This window comes from Bombina bombina, chromosome 6 (assembly GCF_027579735.1).
Source record: "Bombina bombina isolate aBomBom1 chromosome 6, aBomBom1.pri, whole genome shotgun sequence".
NCBI classification, from domain to species: Eukaryota; Metazoa; Chordata; class Amphibia; order Anura; family Bombinatoridae; genus Bombina; species Bombina bombina.
Window position 1 is genome coordinate 229,360,865 of NC_069504.1, and position 23,497 is coordinate 229,384,361.

The 23,497-nt window shown below is 40.2% G+C and overlaps 1 protein-coding gene across 2 annotated transcripts in view; it reads left to right on the forward strand.

Annotated features, from left to right (window-relative positions):
• The first annotated feature begins 703 nt into the window (after positions 1 to 703).
• USP15 (ubiquitin specific peptidase 15) overlaps positions 704 to 23,497 on the forward strand; it is a 449,675-nt gene continuing 426,881 nt past the window's right edge. For both annotated transcript variants that reach the window (XR_008402812.1, XM_053716753.1), the window contains exon 1: positions 704 to 1,192. Coding sequence is in view for 1 of the 2 variants with exons in the window: in XM_053716753.1 (XP_053572728.1) it covers positions 1,104 to 1,192 (89 nt within the window). In the remaining variant the exon portion in view is untranslated. The remainder of the gene's footprint in view (positions 1,193 to 23,497) is intronic.

Below are 23,497 nucleotides of genomic sequence, written 5' to 3' on the forward strand. Positions count from 1 at the left end.
GTATAACTTTTTACACAGAACTTACTCTGCTGAGCTGAGGAAATTGTGAGGTAAAATATCTTCCTTTTTTACATAGAGATGCTCAGGTGATATTTTCCTGTCAGCTTGTTACAGTTATACTGCATTAGTTTCAAGTGATTTAGCATATGAGTATTATGCCCCTCTAATTTGCATTTATTTAAAATGGACAAGGAAGATGTACAGCCCCATCATACTAGGAATAAAGTCAGCTTTAGAGGTTTTTTTTTTTATTTTTATTAAATCAGTGCCAAAAGAATGCACAGAGCAAAGTTACCAGTTGGTCCCCTGTTCGCACATAAATCAGCAGCGCTAGTTGCATGGCTGGGTTGTACGGATAGCGTTGCTGATAGGGTCAGCAGCAGTTTCCGCTCGGCACCATCAGTTTGATGCAGAACAGTACTTTACCTATGTGTTTAACCCATTGTGGGAGATAAACACAGATTTGTAGGGTTGACAGTGATAAAATGATCAACCTTGCTATAACATTTAATTTTTAACAAATTCACTGTTTTACAAAATTGCACACACAGTGATCCCTATGCTGCTCCTGATAAGGATATGAGCAGTCAAGCAAAATCACCAGTCACCAATCACCAGGCTTAACCGACAGCTGAAGAAATATCTATGTGCAGGACTTTCGTTATGTTTAACCTTCATTTAACCATAGTTAAACAGAGCGACAGAAGCAAAATAAGATGCTGGAGTATTCTAGTATGCTATTAAAAATAAGCGAAATTTAACTGAAACATTTGGAGACATGGAAAAAAATGTACAAATGCTTCCTTCCTTATTTTGAAGTTTGGAGTTTCACAAGTACAACTTATGATCTGTCAAATGACATAGCTAGATGACGCGCGTTTTATCGGTCACTCTGACAGGTACTAAAACCACACGCGCTCTGCATCGTGCACACCTCTGCTCTGACAGACATCACAGCAAGAAGAGATGAGCCTCAAGAATCTCCAACACCGCTTTATACCTTTCTTTAACGGAGCACGCCAGGTCACGAGGCCTCCCCCTTTACTATCCTACCTCGTGACGTCACGCCCAGCATTCAACGCGGCAGCTGTCAACTGAGGAAGATGGCCGAGGGCGGAGTGGTTGATCTGGAAACCCAGAGATCTGAAGTGTCAGCGCTGCTGAAAACCCCACTACGACGGGGAGACACCTGGTGAGCTGGGTGCTGAGAAGGGAGAGAAATGGTGACAAGGCTGCTATATGTTTTCTGGCACGGACAAGGCCAGTGTAGTGTGTGAGCTGCTGTGTGACGGGGAAAACATCTGTATCATGCCCTGCACAGCTGCAGCACTAACCGGGGAAACCCGTGCACCTACTTATCACGTACAAATTGGGGAAGAGCGCTGGACAATCGCAGAACCCTATTCCCAAATGTCTAACCTTACACTGTTTGCAGATTGCTTACCACATCGGCCTGCAACACATTACTGCAGCCAAAATGTAATGCAACTTAGTTACCGCATTAGCAAATGCAAATACAGAAACTGTGTTGCTGATGTCAGCTCACATCCTGTTTTTATATACTGTATATATATATATATATATATATATATATATATATATATAATTATTTTCTCATTTATACCCGAATGCTTTGCTTTTTAGGTATAAATATTTTTTAATCTGTTTTATTTTGAAATAATGCTGAAAATGTTTTACTGAGTGCAGCAAATGCATAATCTTTATCACAATTGACATATTTTGCTTACATTTAACCCCATCTCTGCTAAACCATTTCACACCTTGTACATAGGTTTTTAGATGGTCATACTTGTGGAATTAAAATATCACACAAACAGTATCTCATCTTTTCAGCTGATTAAACTACCATTGAAAATGCAAAAAATGTACATTTGTGTGTAAATGGTAAACAATAGCATAGAAGCCATTGTTTCTAAATAGTTCAAACTTTTTTTTGTTTCTTTTTAATTTACTTTCTCACAACATTAAAAACATTTTTTGCTTCTGTCACTTTGCACCAAATTGCTGTTTAAGCAAATAATAACTAGGAATGAAATGTGTAACCATATACTTATACAATTTAAAACCACAAAGAATTGTAACTTTTGCAGAGGAATGACAACCTGTTAGGACAAACTAAACATTTCTACCCCTAGTCAGATTTACTGGGCATAGTGAAAGATTGAATAAAAACCTACCAAACATAATGCTCTTGCACCTGAAATCATCCTATATATAAAAAATGTAATGTCATCTAACTGATGCCAGGTGATGGGTATTTCTGTGACTATCACTTCATAGGTATAAAATCAAGAAACCCCTTATTTGAATGGTGGAAGCCCCCTTTATCATATAAGGGGTCTTTCCATTTATTTCCATGTTGAGGGGATGATGTAGACCACTTTAGAATGGTAAGATGTCCCAAAATAAGACCAGCTGGACTATTCTAACGAGGAATTTTGGAGGTATATAAAGAACGATATGTTTCTCTGCATACTGTAGGCACCAGTGAAGAGGACAAAAGTTGGTGAGCTTTAGCAGTGAAGGGTTATAGGGGCTAGGTTCTATGCTTCCACCTGCTGCAGTTAAGTCTGTTCTAATAGGCTACTCTTATCCTATTAGGACCAGGCAAATAATGACAGGTGTCAATAACCTACAGCATTTAAGGACCCCACTCTAACTGCTAATCCCTGCCCAAATTGTCTTTAAATAAAAATAATAATCCCAGTTATATTGCTGTCCATCATCAGTATAGTCACGTTGGGCCTAGCCTGGGATTCTGTCCTATACAACTATTGTTTAAGTTATCCTTATTAGTTAGCTGATTGTCAGAAGTGAGCCCCCCCAACTAGTTAATTATTAAGGTGTGAAACGTTGGGTTTTGGTTTTTGGAATGTTAGGATGTTTATGAATATTAATAGTTAATAACAATAATACAGTTATTGTCAAATATTAATATTTCACCCTAATTAATAATTATCAAGCTTTGACAGGTATAGTATTATGAACACAGCAAATATATTTATTCAGTAACAAGTGCACAATTATTTAATATATATAATAGATTTATTAAACATTAACAAGCTACAATTAGATTACAAACTATACAATTCAATCTCAAACCAGTCACCTTACACCATAAAATAAAATACAATATTGCAATTGAAAGCCAGACTTTAACCAAATTAATAGAAATGATTCAATAGATTAAAGGGCCACTGTAAGTAAATATTTTCTATGCCTGTTACTAACTAACTAACTACCCCAAATACGCTTTTTATCAATAGCATTTCATTAACATATCTCTACCGTATAGCAGAAATCTTGTCTGCAAATTTAATTGTTTTCCAAACCCACTCCGTGGGTATCCTTTGCTCTGTACCAATCCGTTTACAATACCTAGGTTTCAAAATGGCGCTTTAAACACAAAGTTATTGTTTTAAGTATTTTGAACATGCAGTGCTGAAAATAGTGGGCATTATAACGTGACATCATCAGCGAATAAAAGATATAACTTTTAGAACGTTTTGAAACTTCGTTTTGGAGAAAATATAGGCCAGTAGGTTTTAATTAATGTTTATTAACTTTAATATGTTAGTTGTTTAGCTTAAAAATTATAACAGAAAGTAATCCTTTAACAGCGTTCTCAGTAAGGACAATTAAATTATCTGATTAATTAGCCTTATATAAGTGAAGTTCACCAAGCAGAGAGCTTTATACAGTTCTAACAAATCAATATGCTCATCAATGACTAGAAAGTGACTAAATCAAATATGACCCATAAATGCTTCAGAATATATTACAAATAATTCAGTAGTATTCACTAAATCACCCTTTTACCTTAAATACTCAAAGTTTATTCAGTAATATTAAATTAACCTAATTCACAGATAAATATAATATTCAGGAAAATATCCACATGTAAGATATTGAACTATATGCATAACACACACTTTTAACCTTAATAATAACTTCGAAGATTTCCGGCTTTTATATCAGTACGGCTTACAAATAGTTATTTACTTTCTTATGAACCTTGGATCAGAAGTTAGATATGCTGTTAGATCTTAGAGATAAAGATAGGCAGATTCTAACAACATCCAATTCCTGATTTAAAAAAAATAAATCTAAAATATAGTGATTATTACAATATTAAGTTGTGTTATACATTATCAGTCCCAGTTTTGGCAAAGTGGAAGCAGCCTCTGTGTGTGATAAACCAGGCTGTGTGATTTCTGGGATCTCTCTGTAAATGTGTGTGCAGTGTATCTTCCATGCAAAAGCTTCCTTTGGTTAGCCAAGTAAGTAGGTAGCAAAAATACCCCAAAGTATCGTTTGGTGTTAGCAAGTCAGCTAGAATATGAGATTGTCTTAGCTAAAAGATTTCAGTGTCAGAGCAGGAGTGTAGTCCACAGCATATAAAAAGCAGGCAGCACAAACACTCCCAAGCTAGCCTGCCCTCTAGTACTGAAGTCTCTGAGCCTTTAGTCTACTGACTTTGGCCTCTCTTCTTTGCTCATCAGCCAATGAAATCTTTAAGGGTGGGAGTGACTTTTCACATTGTTTAAAGACACTGAACCCAATTTTTTTATTTTGTGATTCAGATAGAGCATGCCATTTTAAAGGGACGGTATACACCCATTTTCATATAACTGCATGTAATAGACACTACTATAAAAAATAAGATGCACAGACACTGATATAAAAATCCAGTATAAAACTGTTTAAAAACTTACTTAGAAGCTCTCAGTTTAGCTCTGTTGAAAAGGTAGCTGGAAAACCCACTACAAGTGGGAAATAAGACATCCCCCCTTCTTTTGCATATGAAAAGACCCTTTACACAAACAGGAGCAAGCTGGAGTAGGTATACATCAATATTCTCCTAAAACTTTGGGTTTTGGTTAGGAGTCTGAAAATCAGAGCAATGTTATTTAAAAATAAGCAAAACTATACATTTAAAAAAAAAGAAAAAAACTTCATGTGCTATATAAATACATCATCTGCAAAACATTTATGCAAATAAAAAATGAGTGTATAATGTTCCTTTAAGCAACTTTCTAATTTACACCTATTATCACATTTTCTTCATTCTCTTGGTATCTTTATTTGAAAAGCAAGAATGTAAGTTTAGATGATGGCCCATTTTTGGTGAACAACCTGGTTGTCCTTGCTGACTGGACAGCACCAATAAACAAGTGCTGTCCAGTGTCCTGAACCAAAATTGTCAGGCTCCTTAGCTTAGATGCCTTCTTTTTCAAATAAAGATAGTAAGAGAACGAAGAATAATTGATAATAGGAGTAAATTAGAAAGTTGCTTAAAATTGCATGCTCTATCTGAATCATGAAAGAAAAAATGGGTTTAGTGTCCCTTTAAGCTTCTTGCCCCCTGGAGAGCTATTAACCAGATAATCCCTTTAACCCCTTAATGACCACAACGTACCATGTACGCCGCCTGCCGTTAAGGGTTGTTGTTGTTTTTTTTTAATTATAGCTGCTGGCAGAGAGACCCTGCTATTAATTTCACAATATCCATAGAAAGACGGTCTTTAATGGGTTAATATATTACAATATAGCGAGGGGATTATTTAAGATGATGACTGGTTGGCAGTGTCCTGTGTTATGAGTTTACTTTACGTAAAATAATCTCTTTATGTCCCTATATCTTAAGGGATTCATTTTTAAAATATTTTTATAAAGTGATTTCACACACTTATTGATTCTATAATTATAATAAGGTATTAGGGTCAAGTAGTTACATAGTAGGTCTTTATAGACTATTTGAGATATATATATATATATATATATATATATATATATATATATATATATATATATATATATATATATATATATATATATATATATATATATATATATATACATACATATGCACCTAAATACACTAAATACATACATGATATTTTCATACAATTTACTATTATGTTATTTCTCCAGGGGTGTATTCGGAAACTATATTTAGAATTGATAGTTTAGGAATTATAATTAATTTTGGCAGCGGTTATATTATATTAATAGTTGGGCATATAGTCATTCCTCATGACCTTATTTAAATATATGTGTGTGTGTGTATGTGTATATATATATATATATATATATATATATATATATATTCATTCATAAGTGGGAATCTGTGATAACTGATTATTTTATATATATATATATATATATATAGAGGTTCGGTGAATTACCTTATATTGTATTGTCATTTCTAATTTCTGATTTTATGATGTGTGTAATGCATGTCTCATATCTGGTGTTTGTGTCCATAATTCACTTTTCAATGTACAAACTGGTCATTGTAGAGAACTCTATTACCTATGTAGTGTCATACTTATACATTTTGTACATCAGGTAGAATTTATTATAATCACATTTTTATCAATATCAAATTGTAAAATTTTAGATACTTCATATATTGAGTCATAGGGTTAAAGGGACACTGTACCCAAAAATTTTCTTTTGTAATTCAGAAAGAGCATGCAATTTTAAGCAACTTTCTAATTTACTCCTATTATCAATTTTTCTTCGTTCTCTTGCTATCATTATTTGAAAAAGAAGGCATCTAAGCTTTTTTTTTGCTTTCAGTACTCTGGACAGCACTTTTTTATTGGTGGATGAATTTATCCACCAATCAGCAAGGACAACCCAGGTTGTTCACCAAAAATGGGCCGGCATCTAAACTTACATTCTTGCATTTCAAATAAAGATACCAAGAGAAAGAAGAACATTTGATAATAGGAGTAAATTAGAAAGTTGCTTAAATTTGCATGCTATATCTGAATCACGAAAGAAAATTTTTGGGTACAGTGTCCCTTTAACAGCAAACAGGATTTTATTTCCAGACAGAATTGTGTGTTGGTTGGTGACATTCGGTTGTAACATTTGTTCATAGTTCCTTTTTTATTTTTTTTATTGTCAACATTTTCGTTTTTTTTCCCCTGGGTTGGTTCCAAAGTTACTCCCTCATCTCAGGGAGTTTTCTGGCATCAGATCCTGTGCGGTTTATAGTGAACAGTTTAGATAATACACCAGGATGCTGCCATTGATTGGATAATTAAATTATCAAAGAGCCTATACAGGGAGTGCAGAATTATTAGGCAAGTTGTATTTTTGAGGATTAATTTTATTATTGAACAACAACCATGTTCTCAATGAACCCAAAAAACTCATTAATATCAAAGCTGAATAGTTTTGGAAGTAGTTTTTAGTTTGTTTTTAGTTATAGCTATTTTAGGGGGATATCTGTGTGTGCAGGTGACTATTACTGTGCATAATTATTAGGCAACTTAACAAAAAACAAATATATACCCATTTCAATTATTTATTTTTACCAGTGAAACCAATATAACATCTCAACATTCACAAATATACATTTCTGACATTCAAAAACAAAACAAAAACAAATCAGTGACCAATATAGCCACCTTTCTTTGCAAGGACACTCAAAAGCCTGCCATCCATGGATTCTGTCAGTGTTTTGATCTGTTCACCATCAACATTGCGTGCAGCAGCAACCACAGCCTCCCAGACACTGTTCAGAGAGGTGTACTGTTTTCCTTCCTTGTAAATCTCACATTTGATGATGGACCACAGGTTCTCAATGGGGTTCAGATCAGGTGAACAAGGAGGCCATGTCTTTAGATTTTCTTCTTTTATACCCTTTCTTGCCAGTCACGCTGTGGAGTACTTGGACGCGTGTGATGGAGCATTGTCCTGCATGAAAATCATGTTTTTCTTGAAGGATGCAGACTTCTTCCTGTACCACTGCTTGAAGAAGGTGTCTTCCAGAAACTGGCAGTAGGACTGGGAGTTGAGCTTGACTCCATCCTCAACCCGAAAAGGCCCCACAAGCTCATCTTTGATGATACCAGCCCAAACCAGTACTCCACCTCCACCTTGCTGGCGTCTGAGTCGGACTGGAGCTCTCTGCCCTTTACCAATCCAGCCACGGGCCCATCCATCTGGCCCATCAAGACTCATTCTCATTTCATCAGTCCATAAAACCTTAGAAAAATCAGTCTTGAGATATTTCTTGGCCCAGACTTGACGTTTCAGCTTGTGTGTCTTGTTCAGTGGTGGTCGTCTTTCAGCCTTTCTTACCTTGGCCATGTCTCTGAGTATTGCACACCTTGTGCTTTTGGGCACTCCAGTGATGTTGCAGCTCTGAAATATGGCCAAACTGGTGGCAAGTGGCATCTTGGCAGCTGCACGCTTGACTTTTCTCAGTTCATGGGCAGTTATTTTGCGCCTTGGTTTTTCCACACGCTTCTTGCGACCCTGTTGACTATTTTGAATGAAACGCTTGATTGTTCGATGATCACGCTTCAGAAGCTTTGCAATTTTAAGAGTGCTGCATCTCTCTGCAAGATATCTCACTATTTTTGACTTTTCTGAGCCTGTCCAGTCCTTCTTTTGACCCATTTTGCCAAAGGAAAGGAAGTTGCCTAATAATTATGCACACCTGATATAGGGTGTTGATGTCATTAGACCACACCCATTCTCATTACAGAGATGCACATCACCTAATGTGCTTAATTGGTAGTAGGCTTTCTAGCCTATACAGCTTGGAGTAAGACAACATGCATAAAGAGGATGATGTGGTCAAAATACTCATTTACCTAATAATTCTGCACTCCCTGTATAATGCATGGTTTCTAATATCAGAGGTTTTTATGGCTCAGCAAAAGTATCCTAGGTTAAACCTTTTGATTTATCCAGTTAGATAGGACATTTGGCTCTAAAGATACAATCTGTAAATTAAATATGTTATAGCAGGATAGAAGAGGTCTTTAGAGACATGCGATGTGGAATGATGTCAGCAAATGGTAAATTCTTTTGATGCAAAGTTCAAACATTTTGCTCCTATGTGCTCATCAGGAAGTCTTGGAGTTTAGATTTGTCTTTTAATAAATGGGATTGTGGCGGTTACCTCAGTAAATGTTATCTCCAAATTTGAACTCCCTATAAAAATGAATCCTCTTGTATGTGAATTTTATAATTCATTCTTATGATGATAGAAATGTAGAAAATTCCCCACAAATGACGTAACATGAGGTATTGCAGTAGGGGGTCATATTAATCAAATGAGTTATGGTATTAAAGATAATAAAACAATGGAATATTGGACAGTTAAGCAGGATGTAAAATTGAACACTGGGAAGTTTAGATTTATGCATTTAGGATGCAAAAACCCAACAGTAAAATATAGACTCAACAGTATTTTACTGAACAACAAAAGAGGTATAGAACTTTCATAAAATATCATGGTAATAGAGAGAGTAGTACATCAAGATCTGAGCTATGTTTGTTTTTACAGGAATAAGTTTTAGTAGCAGAAAATGTCTAGTCAATGTTCATCTTGAATATTAGTTACAGTTGTGGAGACTCCAGAATAGTAAAAAGTACAAACTGTTCTCAACTAATATCACTGTGTAGTCCATGAGAGTCAACATTGAAAATAGCAAGATGTAACATTTTGTTGCTGACAATAATTTTTATGATACGAATGTGATACTTTGGAGATCTAACTTATTAAAGGGTGTGCTGAGAGCATACTGCTTTCGGATCTAAGGTCTTACCTTCTGGGTTTGCAGTTTCTTGAAAGAGTTTCTGGAGACGTGAATCTAGTCTAATACTAGCTTCTTAAAGGGACAGTCTACCATAGAATTGTTATTGTTTTAAAAATAGATAATCCCTTTATTACCCATTCCCCAGTTTTGCATAACCAACACTGTTATATTGATACAATTTTTACCTCTGTGATTACCTTGTATCTAGGAACCTTCTTCCAGCCCCCTGATCACACGACTGACTGTTTATTATCTATTGTCTTAAATTTAGCATTGTGTTGGGCTAAATCTTAAATAACCCCCTGTGCCTGAACACAGTGTTATCTATATGGCCCATGTGTACTTTCTGTCTCTTTTTGTGTTGAAAAGAGATTTTAAAATCATGTGATAAGAGGTAGGCCTCAAAGACTTAGAAATTAGCATATGAGCCTACCTAGGTTTAGTTTAAACTAAGAAGACCAAGAGAAAAAAGCACATTTGATGATAAAAGTAAATTGGAAAGTTGATTAAAATTAAGTCCTATCTGAATAATGAAAGTTTAATTTATACTAGACTGTCCCTTTAAAGGGCTGATATCTGTTATACAACCCACTGTTTTGTGCATATTACATTAAAGGTTTTTTTGAGGACATTATGCTATTCTTTTTTGTTTTGGGCAGGTATCTTCTGAAAGAGGCCAATGGAAAAATACATTTGATCTTTGGTGACTTTTTTGGGGCATGTGGTTTCTTGGAGCATGCTTCTGGTATATTAACTGATGTTTTGTGCATATAATGTTAAAGGGGTTGCTGTGGGAAAAAAAATTGCTCTGTGGTCTTGGCTTTTGGCTACATGTGGATTATTAAACTGTGCTTGGTGGCAATGCTTCTGATTTTAGGTGAGATGTGTTTGATATGTAGCATCTTAACGCTTCTTAACCCCTTAATGACCAAGGACGTACCAGGTACGTCCTGCAAAAACTGTCAGTTAGTGATAATGAACGTACCTGGTACGTCCTCTGTCTAATTGAGCGTTCAAAGAGATTGTGATCGCTTCCAGCAGCTCTCAGGGTATTGCAGTGATGCCTCGATATTGAGGCATCCTGCAATAGATTTTTCTAAGCATCCGATGCAGAGAGAGCCACTCTTTGGCCCTCTCAGCATCGGCCATCGATGGTGCCGATCATTGGTGGGTGGGAGCTGCTGCTGGGAGGTGGGTGGACGGCCCATCGATTGTTACTTCCTGTTCTTTTCTCAGCAATAGCTCGCACAATTGCGGGAGCATAATACATAATACATTTCAGTTATGTGTGAAATGATGCAGAGGGAGGGGCGAATTTAATGTTGGGCAAGGGATCTGGGAGAGGCAGGAACAGGCAGAGACATGCGCCCACAGGCAGGAACAGACAGAGACATGCACCCACAGGCAGGAACAGACAGAGACATGCACCCACAGGCAGGAACAGACAGAGACATGCACCCACAGGCAGGGACATGCACCCACAGGCAGTAACAGGCAGAGACATGCACCCACAGGCAGGAACAGGCAGAGACATGCACCCACAGGCAGGAACAGGCAGAGACATGCACCCACAGGCAGGAACAGGCAGAGACATGCACCCACAGGCAGGAACAGGCAGAGACATGCACCCACAGGCAGGAACAGGCAGAGACATGCACCCACAGGCAGGAACAGGCAGAGACATGCACCCACAGGCAGGAACAGGCAGAGACATGCACCCACAGGCAGGAACAGACAGAGACATGCACCCACAGGCAGTAACAGACAGAGACATGCACCCACAGGCAGTAACAGACAGAGACATGCACCCACAGGCAGTAACAGACAGAGACATGCACCCACAGGCAGTAACAGACAGAGACATGCACCCACAGGCAGTAAAAGACAGAGACATGCACCCACAGGCAGTAACAGACAGAGACATGCACCCACAGGCAGTAACAGACAGAGACATGCACCCACAGGCAGGAACAGGCAGAGACATGCACCCACAGGCAGGAACAGGCAGAGACATGCACCCACAGGCAGGAACAGGCAGAGACATGCACCCACAGGCAGGAACAGGCAGAGACATGCACCCACAGGCAGGAACAGGCAGAGACATGCACCCACAGGCAGGAACAGGCAGAGACATGCACCCACAGGCAGGAACAGGCAGAGACATGCACGCACAGGCAGGAACAGGCAGAGACATGCACGCACAGGCAGGAACAGGCAGAGACATGCACGCACAGGCAGGAACAGGCAGAGACATGCACGCACAGGCAGGAACAGGCAGAGACATGCACGCACAGACAGGAACAGGCAGAGACATGCACGCACAGGCAGGAACAGGCAGAGACATGCACGCACAGGCAGGAACAGGCAGAGACATGCACGCACAGGCAGGAACAGGCAGAGACATGCACGCACAGGCAGGAACAGGCAGAGACATGCACGCACAGGCAGATACACGCACACACAGGCAGGAATAGGCAGATACACGCACACACAGGCAGTAACAGACAGAGACACGCACCCACAGGCAGTAACAGAGACACGCACCCACAGGCAGTAGCAGACAGAGACACGCACCCACAGGCAGTAACAGACAGAGACACGCACCCACAGGCAGTAACAGACAGAGACACGCACCCACAGGCAGTAACAGACAGAGACATGCACCCACAGGCAGTAACAGACAGAGACATGCACCCACAGGCAGTAACAGACAGAGACATGCACCCACAGGCAGTAACAGACAGAGACATGCACCCACAGGCAGTAACAGACAGAGACATGCACCCACAGGCAGGAACAGACAGAGACATGCACCCACAGGCAGGAACAGACAGAGACATGCACCCACAGGCAGGAACAGACAGAGACATGCACCCACAGGCAGGAACAGACAGAGACATGCACCCACAGGCAGGAACAGACAGAGACATGCACCCACAGGCAGGAACAGGCAGAGACATGCACCCACAGGCAGGAACAGGCAGAGACATGCACCCACAGGCAGGAACAGGCAGAGACATGCACCCACAGGCAGGAACAGGCAGAGACATGCACCCACAGGCAGGAACAGGCAGAGACATGCACCCACAGGCAGGAACAGGCAGAGACATGCACCCACAGGCAGGAACAGGCAGAGACATGCACGCACAGGCAGGAACAGGCAGATACATGCACACACAGGCAGATACACGCACACACAGGCAGGAATAGGCAGATACACGCACACACAGGCAGGAATAGGCAGATACACGCACACACAGGCAGGAATAGGCAGATACACGCACACACAGGCAGGAATAGGCAGATACACGCACACACAGGCAGATACACGCACACACAGGCAGGAATAGGCAGATACACGCACACACAGGCAGGAATAGGCAGATACACGCACACACAGGCAGGAATAGGCAGATACACGCACACACAGGCAGGAATAGGCAGATACACGCACACACAGGCAGGAATAGGCAGATACACGCACACACAGGCAGATACACGCACACACAGGCAGGAATAGGCAGATACACGCACACACAGGCAGGAATAGGCAGATACACGCACACACAGGCAGGAATAGGCAGATACACGCACACACAGGCAGGAATAGGCAGATACACGCACACACAGGCAGGAATAGGCAGATACACGCACACACAGGCAGGAATAGGCAGATACATGAGCACACACAGGCCGATACATGCACACACAGGCAGATACATGCACACACAGGCAGATACATGCACGCACAGGCAGGAACAGGCAGATACATGCACACACAGGCAGATACATGCACACACAGGCAGATACATGCACACACAGGCAGATACACGCACACACAGGCAGGAATAGGCAGATACACGCACACACAGGCAGGAATAGGCAGATACACGCACACACAGGCAGGAATAGGCAGATACACGCACACACAGGCAGGAATAGGCAGATACACGCACACACAAGCAGGAATAGGCAGATACACGCACACACAGGCAGGAATAGGCAGATACACGCACACACAGGCAGGAATAGGCAGATACATGCGCACACACAGGCAGTAATAGGCAGATACATGAGCACACACAGGCCGATACATGCACACACAGGCCGATACATGCACACACAGGCAGGAATAGGCAGATACATACACACACAGGCAGGAATAGGCAGATACATGCACACACAGGCAGGAACAGGCAGATACATGCACACACAGGCAGATACACGCACACACAGGCAGGAATAGGCAGATACACGCACACACAGGCAGGAATAGGCAGATACACGCACACACAGGCAGGAATAGGCAGATACACGCACACACAGGCAGGAATAGGCAGATACATGCACACACACAGGCAGGAATAGGCAGATACATGAGCACACACAGGCCGATACATGCAGATACATGCACGCACAGGCAGGAACAGGCAGATACATGCACACACAGGCAGATACATGCACACACAGGCAGGAATAGGCAGATACACGCACACACAGGCAGGAATAGGCAGATACACGCACACACAGGCAGGAATAGGCAGATACACGCACACACAGGTAGGAATAGGCAGATACACGCACACACAGGCAGGAATAGGCAGATACACGCACACACAGGCAGGAATAGGCAGATACACGCACACACAGGCAGGAATAGGCAGATACACGCACACACAGGCAGGAATAGGCAGATACACGCACACACAGGTAGGAATTGGCAGATACACGCACACACAGGCAGGAATAGGCAGATACACGCACACACAGGCAGGAATAGGCAGATACACGCACACACAGGCAGGAATAGGCAGATACATGCGCACACACAGGCAGGAATAGGCAGATACATGCGCACACACAGGCAGGAATAGGCAGATACATGCACACACAGGCAGGAATAGATAGACATGCACACACAGGCAGTGATCGCAGACACAAGCACTCACAGGTGAGTTTGTTAAAACTTGCCATTGTCATTATGGCGTAAATGACACATACACACACCCATCACTATTAAGCATTTGCAAACAATAAGTAATTAAATAAAATAAAAAAAACAGTCCTTAACAGAAAACCAATTTTTATAAAGCACCCTTTTTAATTAGCTCAGTAAAACGAAAAAATATGTACATATCATAATGTAAAGACTATGAATAATTTGTCATATGGATAAAACATCACCTCTTTAGTGACATAGATCAGTGAGATAGGGTGATTCCTCTCCTTTTTACTTTCAGTTTTGGCTCTAAGTAGTTATTCGGTCTTTACACGCCCCCTTTGTGATCTTGTTGCTCCATTAGTATGATTGACATCAAATGCAGCCAATTAACATAACAGGTTTGTTTCAAATATATATATATATATATATATATATATATATATATATATATATATATATATATATATATATATATATATATATATATATATATATATATATATATATATATATTACAAGAGTATTGCATTGAGCAATTATACTTTTTTTATTGGACTAACTATACATTATAAGTTGACAAGCTTTCGGAAGAGTTCCTTCCTTTATCAAGTCTAAAGCAATACTGACTGTCAGTATTGCTTTAGACTTGATAAAGGAAGGAACTCTTCCGAAAGCTTGTCAACTTGTAAATTTATAGTTAGTCCAATAAAAAAAGTATCATTGCTCAATGCAATACTCTTGTAATTTTGATATCTAAATCTCTGGACTAACACGGCTACTCCAATCAATGTATGTATGTGTGTATATATATATATTATGCACCTGCAGTTTCTAAACTGGCACTCCAGAAATGTGTTTATACGCACAATTCTGGACATTGCTAGTTTATCTGACTTATGAACTGCTGGTGGGGTTTATGTGATTCCCCGATGTGCTGGGTGAAATTACAGGCTATGCGGGTTTCAGCAGTTGCGCTGAAGACTACGCCGCATATGTAATCTTGCCGTATATGGTAGCAAGTGTTTGCATGAATGCTTGAAACAGTATTATACAATGTTACACCACAGTATGCTCTCATAGAAAAAGTAGAATTTCAAAAAAGTCTACCACGAGAAACAGTTCAATTTGTCAGCGGAAATGGAAAGTTTTTGTGCTCCTTTTAGCAAAGCAGCTTTGGAGCCCCAGATTTTCAGGCTTGTACACTAGTTAAGTAACAGTCAGCTAGATTACGAGTTGTGCATTTCGGTTTTAACGCTGAAAAAATGGCCATTTCAGCATAAAACAGTAAAGCAGCCATTATGAGTCTTGTCGGTATAGTTGTACCGCAAGAATTTTCTCCTGTAATGCAAGTCAATCCCGCACTCAAAAAATTACGTTTTTGCGTGGGATTTCCATAGGTGAGGCTAAAATGCTTGTGTTCCAGCCTATACAAACACAATCCGTTCCGCTATCTGAGACCAGTAGTTATGAGTTTTGCGCAACAAAACTGTTACACAAAACTCATAACTAAAATGTTACAAAGTACACTAACACCCATAAACTACCTATTTACCCGTATTTTGCCGCACTTCCGCAATGCAAACACTATTTAAAACGTATTAACCCCTTATCTGCTGCTCCCGACATCGTCGCCACTAATAAAAGTTATTAACCCCTATTCCGCCGCTCCCTGACAACGTCGCCACTATAGTAAAGTTATTAATCCCTATTCCACCACTCCCCGACATCGCTGCCACTTAATAAAGTTATTAACCCCTAAACCTCTGGCCTCCCACATCATCGCCACTAAAAAAACCTATTAACCCCTAAACCGCCAGCCCCCACATTGCAAAAAATAAATTAAACTATTAACCCCTAATCTAACAACCCCCTAACTTTAAATAAAAATTAAATATCCCTATCTTAAAATTAATAAAAACCTACCTGTGAAATAAAAAAAAAAAAAAACCTAACCTCCGACGATCCACTTACAGTTTCTGAAGTCCGGACATCCAGGCGGCGAAGTCTTTATCCAGGTGGCGAGGTCTTCATCCATCCAGGCGGCGTTTTTACAGAAACTTTAAGTGGATCGTCGGGGGTTAGTGTTGGTTGTTTGTTTTTTTTTGGTGTTTTTTTTTTTTTTTTATTAGATTAAGGTTTTACTGTTTGTGGGTCTTTGTATTTTTTTACAGGTAAAAGAGCTGATTTCTTTAGGGCAATGCCCTACAAAAGGCCCTTTTAAGGGCTATTGGTAGTTTATTGTAGGCTAGGTTTTTTTATTTGGGGGGGGGCTTTTTATTTTTATAGGGCTATTAGATTACGTGTAATTGTTTTTATTTTGGATCATTTTGTTTATTTTTTTTAATTTAGTGTTTTTTATTTTTTGTAATTTTAGACTTTAAGGGACAGTCTACACCAGAATATTTATTGTTTTAAAAGATAGATAATCCCTAGTTTTGCATAACCAACACTGTTATATTAATATACTTTTTACCTCTGTGATTATCTTGTATCTAAGCCTCTGCAAATCGCCCCCTTATTTCAGTTCTTTTGACAGACTTGCATTGTAGCCAATCAGGACTGGCTCATAGGAACTCCACGTGAGTGAGCACAGTGTTATCTGTAGGAAACACATGAACTAACGCCCTCTAGTGGTGAAATACTGTAAAAATGCCCTGAGCTAAGAGGCGGCCTTCAAGGACTTAGGAATTAGCATATGAACCTCCTAGATTTAGCTTTCAACTAACAATACCAAGAGAACAAAGCAAAATTAGTGATAGTAAATTGGAAAATTGTTTAAAATTACATGTCCTATCTGAATAATGAAAGTTTGTTTTAGACTAGACTGTCCCTTTAAACTTTTTTAGTAGTGTAGTAGATTTTTTTAATGTGTATTTAATTGGTAGTTATTTTAATTTTAGTATGATAGTTATGTTAGGTTAATTGTTAGTTTCAATTTAGTTTTTTTTTTAATTTCACAGGTAAGTTTTTATTTATTTTAAGAGAGGGATATTGTAATTTTAATTTAAAGTTAGGGGGTTGTTAGGTTTAGGGGTTAATAGTTTAAGTTAGTTTTTTTGCAATGTTGGGGGCTGGCAGTTTAGGGGTTAATAGGTTTATTTAGTGGCAGTGATTTGGGAGGCCAGAGGTTTATGGGTTAATAGCTTTATTTAGTGGCGGTGATGTCGGGGAGCGGCAGAATAGGGGTTAATAGCTTTATTATAGTGTCTGCAATGTTGGGGTGCAGGGGGGATAGGGGTTAATAACTTTATTATAGTGGCGGCCATGTTGGGGAGCGGCGGAATAGGTTTTAATAACTTTATTTCTGTGTTTCTGCGATGTCGGGGGTGGCAGATTAGGGGTGTTTAGACGTGGGGTTTATGTCAGGGTGTTGGGTTTAAACGTAACTTTTTTTTTCCCCATAGACATCAATGGGGTTGCGTTACGGCGATCGCCATTCTGTGCTTCAGGCACGAGCGCGTCAAATTAGCCCTTGGATTTTGTGCGGTATGGAGCTTTATCGCCACCATATTGTACGCACAAGACGGCTTTTTAGAAATTTGTAATGGCAGCACTATGGAGGGTGAAATAACACAACTTTTGTTGCGTTCGTTTCGCACCCTCTATAGCACAAAACTTGTAATCTAGGCAAGTGTTTTTAAGAGTGCTGCTACTTAAAGGGACAGTAAAGTCATAATTAGACAATAGACATTCATGATTCAGACAGAGCATTGAATTTTAAACAACTTTCCGATTTACTTATATTATTTAATTTGCTTCCATCTCTTGTTATCCATTGCTGAATGGTTTTTCTAGGAAAGCTCAGGAGCATCAAAGAACCTAGGTTCTAGCTGCTGATTGGTGGCTGCATATACCGATTGTCATTGGCTCACCCATGTGTTCAGTTAGAAATCAGTAGTGCATTGATGCTCCTTCAACAAATGATACCAAGAGAATGAAGCACATTTGATAATAGAAGTAAACTGGAAAGTTGTTTAAAATTGTATGTTCTACCTAAATAATGAAAGAAAAATTTTGGGTTTCATGTCCCTTTAAACGTTTAAAGGGATAGTAAAGTCAAAATTAAACTTGCATGATTCAGGTACAGCATGTCATTTTAAGACACTTTTAAATTAACTTCTACTTTCAGAAGTACTTTGTTCTCTTGGCATCTCATGCTGAAAAAAGAATATGCACATATCCTACATTAGTGGAATCTAACTGCTGTTTGGTGCCTGCATACATTTGTCTAACAAGATGTGTTCAGCTAGCTGGCAGTAGTGCAATGCTTTTCCTTCAGCAAAGGATAACAAGAGAATAAAGCAAATTTCATAGTAGAAGTAAATTTGAAAGTTGATTAAAATGATATCTTCTATCCAAATCATCAAGAGAAATGTTGGGGTTTCCTGTCCCTTTAACCTTTCTTTCACCTAAAGTGTGGCCGATTTTCAATCCCCCTGAACAGATCAAATCAGGATGATTGACGGCCACTGCTCGTGCGCAATTGGCCGCACTCCAGCAGGGGATGGCAATGCACAAGCAGCGGCTTGTACAGTGTTAAATGCGGGCAGCGGATGCTGCTTCCTTTCCAGAAAGTTGGGTGGACAAGGATCATGTTGGTGAACCTCGTCCACCTCCAATTTAATTGTACTCTCTAAAAAAAGGAAAAAATGGAGCGCAAGGAAGAAAGCAGAGAAAAAATCATAGTGCAGTATGTCAAATAAAAGGTAACAATTTATTATAGACAAAAAACAAACTCGCAACCAAAACCTCAAACAATATGAGGTATGTTAATAGCGTTTTGTGTAGATGATGCTATACGATATCACAGTGTCCTGTTCCTCCTGGCTAACCTGTCTGTGACCGTCCAGTCTCAGCGTTACTTGCAGGGAGTCAGGATACAAGTTTGCAGTTCTTTAAACAAATGATTCCCTCATGCGGTAGGTCAACCCGTGTTGCTGGCAACGGTTTATTGTACTCTCTGTTTCAATATTTTAATTTCTTCTGTTAAGTGTGATCAGTCCACGGGTCATCATTACTTCTGGGATATTACTCCTCCCCAACAGGAAGTGCAAGAGGATTCACCCAGCAGAGCTGCATATAGCTCCTCCCCTCTACGTCACTCCCAGTCATTCTCTTGCACCCAACGACTAGATAGGATGTGTGAGAGGACTATGGTGATTTTATTTAGTTTTATTTCTTCAATCAAAAGTTTGTTATTTTTTAATAGCACCGGAGTGTGTTATTCCTTCTCTGGTGGAGTTTGAAGAAGAATCTACCAGAGTTTTTACTATGATTTTAGCCGGAGTTGTTAAGATCATATTGCTGTTTCTCGGCCATCTGAGGAGAGGTAAACTTCAGATCAGGGGACAGCGGGCAGTTTAATCTGCAAAGAGGTATGTAGCAGTTTTTATTTTCTGACAATGGAATTGATGAGAAAATCCTGCCATACCAACATAATATCATGTATGTATATTTAACATTTGAGTATTCTGGGGAATGGTACTTCACTGGAATTACACTGTGTATATAAGACTTTAGCCTAATTGCAAAGCAACAGGTTTTTTAATAACTCTTAATTTATGTTAAACGTTTTTGGTGGAATGTAAAATCGTTTCCATTTTCTGAGGTACTGGGTGAATAAAATGTTTGGGCACTATTTTTCCACTTGGCAGTTGCTTGATCTAATTATGACAGTTTACTGATCTCTCTCACTGTTGTGTGTGAGGGGGAGGGACCTTTTTTTGGCGCTTTTGCTACGCATCAAAAATTTCAGTCAGAAGCTCATTGTTTTTTCCTGCATGTTCCGGTTTATCTCTACAGAACTCAGGGGTCTTCAAAGCTTGTTTGAGGGAAGTAATCTAACAGAGCTGTGAGATTATAGTTGACTGTGATAAAAAACGTTTATTCTTTAACTTTTTTATGCCATCAGGGTTAGTTTTTCTTTGCTAATGGGAACAAACCTTTGCTAAATTGTGTTTTGTTTTTGAAAGTTTATTGATTTCAACTGTTATATATCTTTCAGTGCTTCTTAAAGCACAGTACGTTTTTTCATTGTGTTTTACTTGAATAATATTTCCAAGTTGCAAGTTTATTTGCTAGTGTGTTAAACATGTCTGATTCAGAGGATGAGACCTGTACTATTTGTGCCAACGCCAAGGTGGAGCCCAATAGAAATTTATGTACTAACTGTATTGATGCTACTTTAAATAAAAGTCAATCTGTACAAATTGTACAAATTTCACCAAACAACGAGGGGAGAGTTATGCCGACTAACTCGCCTCACGTGACAGTACCTGCATCTCCCGCTCGGGAGGTGCGCGATATGGTGGCGCCCAGTACATCTGGGCGGCCATTACAAATAACATTACAAGATATGGCTACTGTTATGACTGAGGTTTTGGCTAAATTACCAGAACTAAGAGGCAAGCGTGATCACTCTGGGGTGAGAACAGAGTGCGCTGATAATGCTAGGGCCATGTCAGATACTGCGTCACAACTTGCAGAACATGAGGACGGAGAGCTTCATTCTGCGGCTGACGGTTCTGATCCAAACAGATTGGATTCAGATATTTCAAATTTTAAATTTAAGCTGGAAAACCTCCGTGTATTACTAGGGGAGGTGTTAGCGGCCCTGAATGATTGTAACACAGTTGCAATACCAGAGAAAATGTGTAGGTTGGATAAATATTTTGCTGTACCAACAAGTACTGACGTTTTTCCTATACCTAAGAGACTAACTGAAATTATTACTAAGGAGTGGGATAGACCCGGTGTGCCGTTCTCACCCCCTCCGATATTTAGAAAGATGTTTCCAATAGACACCGCCACACGGGACTTATGGCAAACGGTCCCTAAGGTGGAGGGAGCAGTTTCTACTTTAGCTAAGCGTACCACTATCCTGGTAGAGGATAGCTGTGCCTTTTCAGATCCAATGGATAAAAAGTTAGAGGGTTACCTTAAGAAAATGTTTGTTCAACAAGGTTTTATATTGCAACCCCTTGCATGCATTGCGCCGGTCACGGCTGCAGCGGCATTCTGGATTGAGTCTCTAGAAGAGAACCTTAGTTCAGCTACGCTGGACGACATTTCGGACAGGCTTAGAATACTTAAGCTAGCTAATTCATTCATTTCGGAAGCCGTAGTACATTTAACTAAACTTACGGCTAAGAATTCCGGATTCGCCATTCAGGCGCGTAGAGCACTGTGGCTAAAATCCTGGTCAGCTGATGTAACTTCTAAGTCCAAATTACTTAATATACCTTTCAAGGGACAGACCTTATTTGGGCCCGGTTTGAAAGAAATTATCGCTGACATTACAGGAGGTAAGGGCCACGCCCTGCCTCAAGACAAAGCCAAATCTAAGGCTAGACAGTCTAATTTTCGTTCCTTTCGGAATTTCAAAGCAGGAGCAGCATCAACTTCCACTGCTCCAAAACAAGAAGGATCTGGTACTCGCTACAGACAAGGCTGGAGACCTAACCAGTCCTGGAACAAGGGCAAGCAGGCCAGGAAACCTGCTGCTGCCCCTAAAACAGTATGAATTGAGGGCCCCCGATCCGGGATCGGATCTAGTGGGGGGCAGACTTTCTCTCTTCGCCCAGGCTTGGGCAAGAGATGTCCAGGATCCCTGGGCGCTAGAGATAATATCTCAGGGATACCTTCTGGACTTCAAATACTCTCCTCCAAGAGAGAGATTTCATCTGTCAAGGTTGTCAACAAACCAAACAAAGAAAGAAGCGTTTCTACGCTGCATACAAGAACTATTGTTAATGGGAGTAATCCATCCAGTTCCACGGTCGGAACAGGGACAGGGGTTTTACTCAAATCTGTTTGTGGTTCCCAAAAAAGAGGGAACTTTCAGACCAATCCTGGATTTAAAGATCCTAAACAAATTCCTAAGAGTTCCATCATTCAAAATGGAGACTATTCGGACAATTTTACCCATGATCCAAGAAGGTCAGTACATGACCACAGTGGATTTAAAGGATGCTTACCTTCACATACCGATTCACAAAGATCATTACCGGTTTCTAAGGTTTGCCTTTCTAGACAGGCATTACCAGTTTGTAGCTCTTCCATTCGGATTGGCTACAGCTCCAAGAATCTTCACAAAGGTTCTAGGTGCTCTTCTGGCGGTACTAAGACCGCGGGGAATTTCGGTAGCTCCGTACCTAGACGACATTCTGATACAAGCTTCAAGCTTTCAAACTGCCAAGTCTCATACAGAGTTAGTACTGGCTTTTCTAAAGTCACATGGATGGAAGGTGAACGAAAAGAAAAGTTCACTCGTTCCACTCACAAGAGTTCCCTTCCTGGGGACTCTTATAGATTCTGTAGAAATTAAGATTTACCTGACAGAGGACAGGTTAACAAGACTTCAAAGTGCTTGCCGCACCCTTCATTCCATTCAACACCCGTCAGTGGCTCAATGCATGGAGGTAATCGGCTTAATGGTAGCGGCAATGGACATAGTGCCATTTGCTCGCTTACACCTCAGACCACTGCAACTATGCATGCTAAGTCAGTGGAATGGGGATTACTCAGACTTGTCCCCTTCTCTGAATCTGGATCAAGAGACCAGAAATTCTCTTCTATGGTGGCTTTCTCGGCCACATCTGTCCAGGGGGATGCCATTCAGCAGACCAGACTGGACAATTGTAACAACAGACGCCAGCCTTCTAGGTTGGGGTGCCGTCTGGAATTCTCTGAAGGCTCAGGGACAATGGAGTCAGGAGGAGAGTCTCCTGCCAATAAACATTCTGGAATTGAGAGCAGTTCTCAATGCCCTCCTGGCTTGGCCCCAGTTGACAACTCGGGGGTTCATCAGGTTTCAGTCGGACAACATCACGACTGTAGCTTACATCAACCATCAGGGAGGGACAAGGAGCTCCCTAGCAATGATGGAAGTATCAAAGATAATTCACTGGGCAGAGTTTCACTCTTGCCACCTGTCAGCAATCCACATCCCGGGAGTGGAGAACTG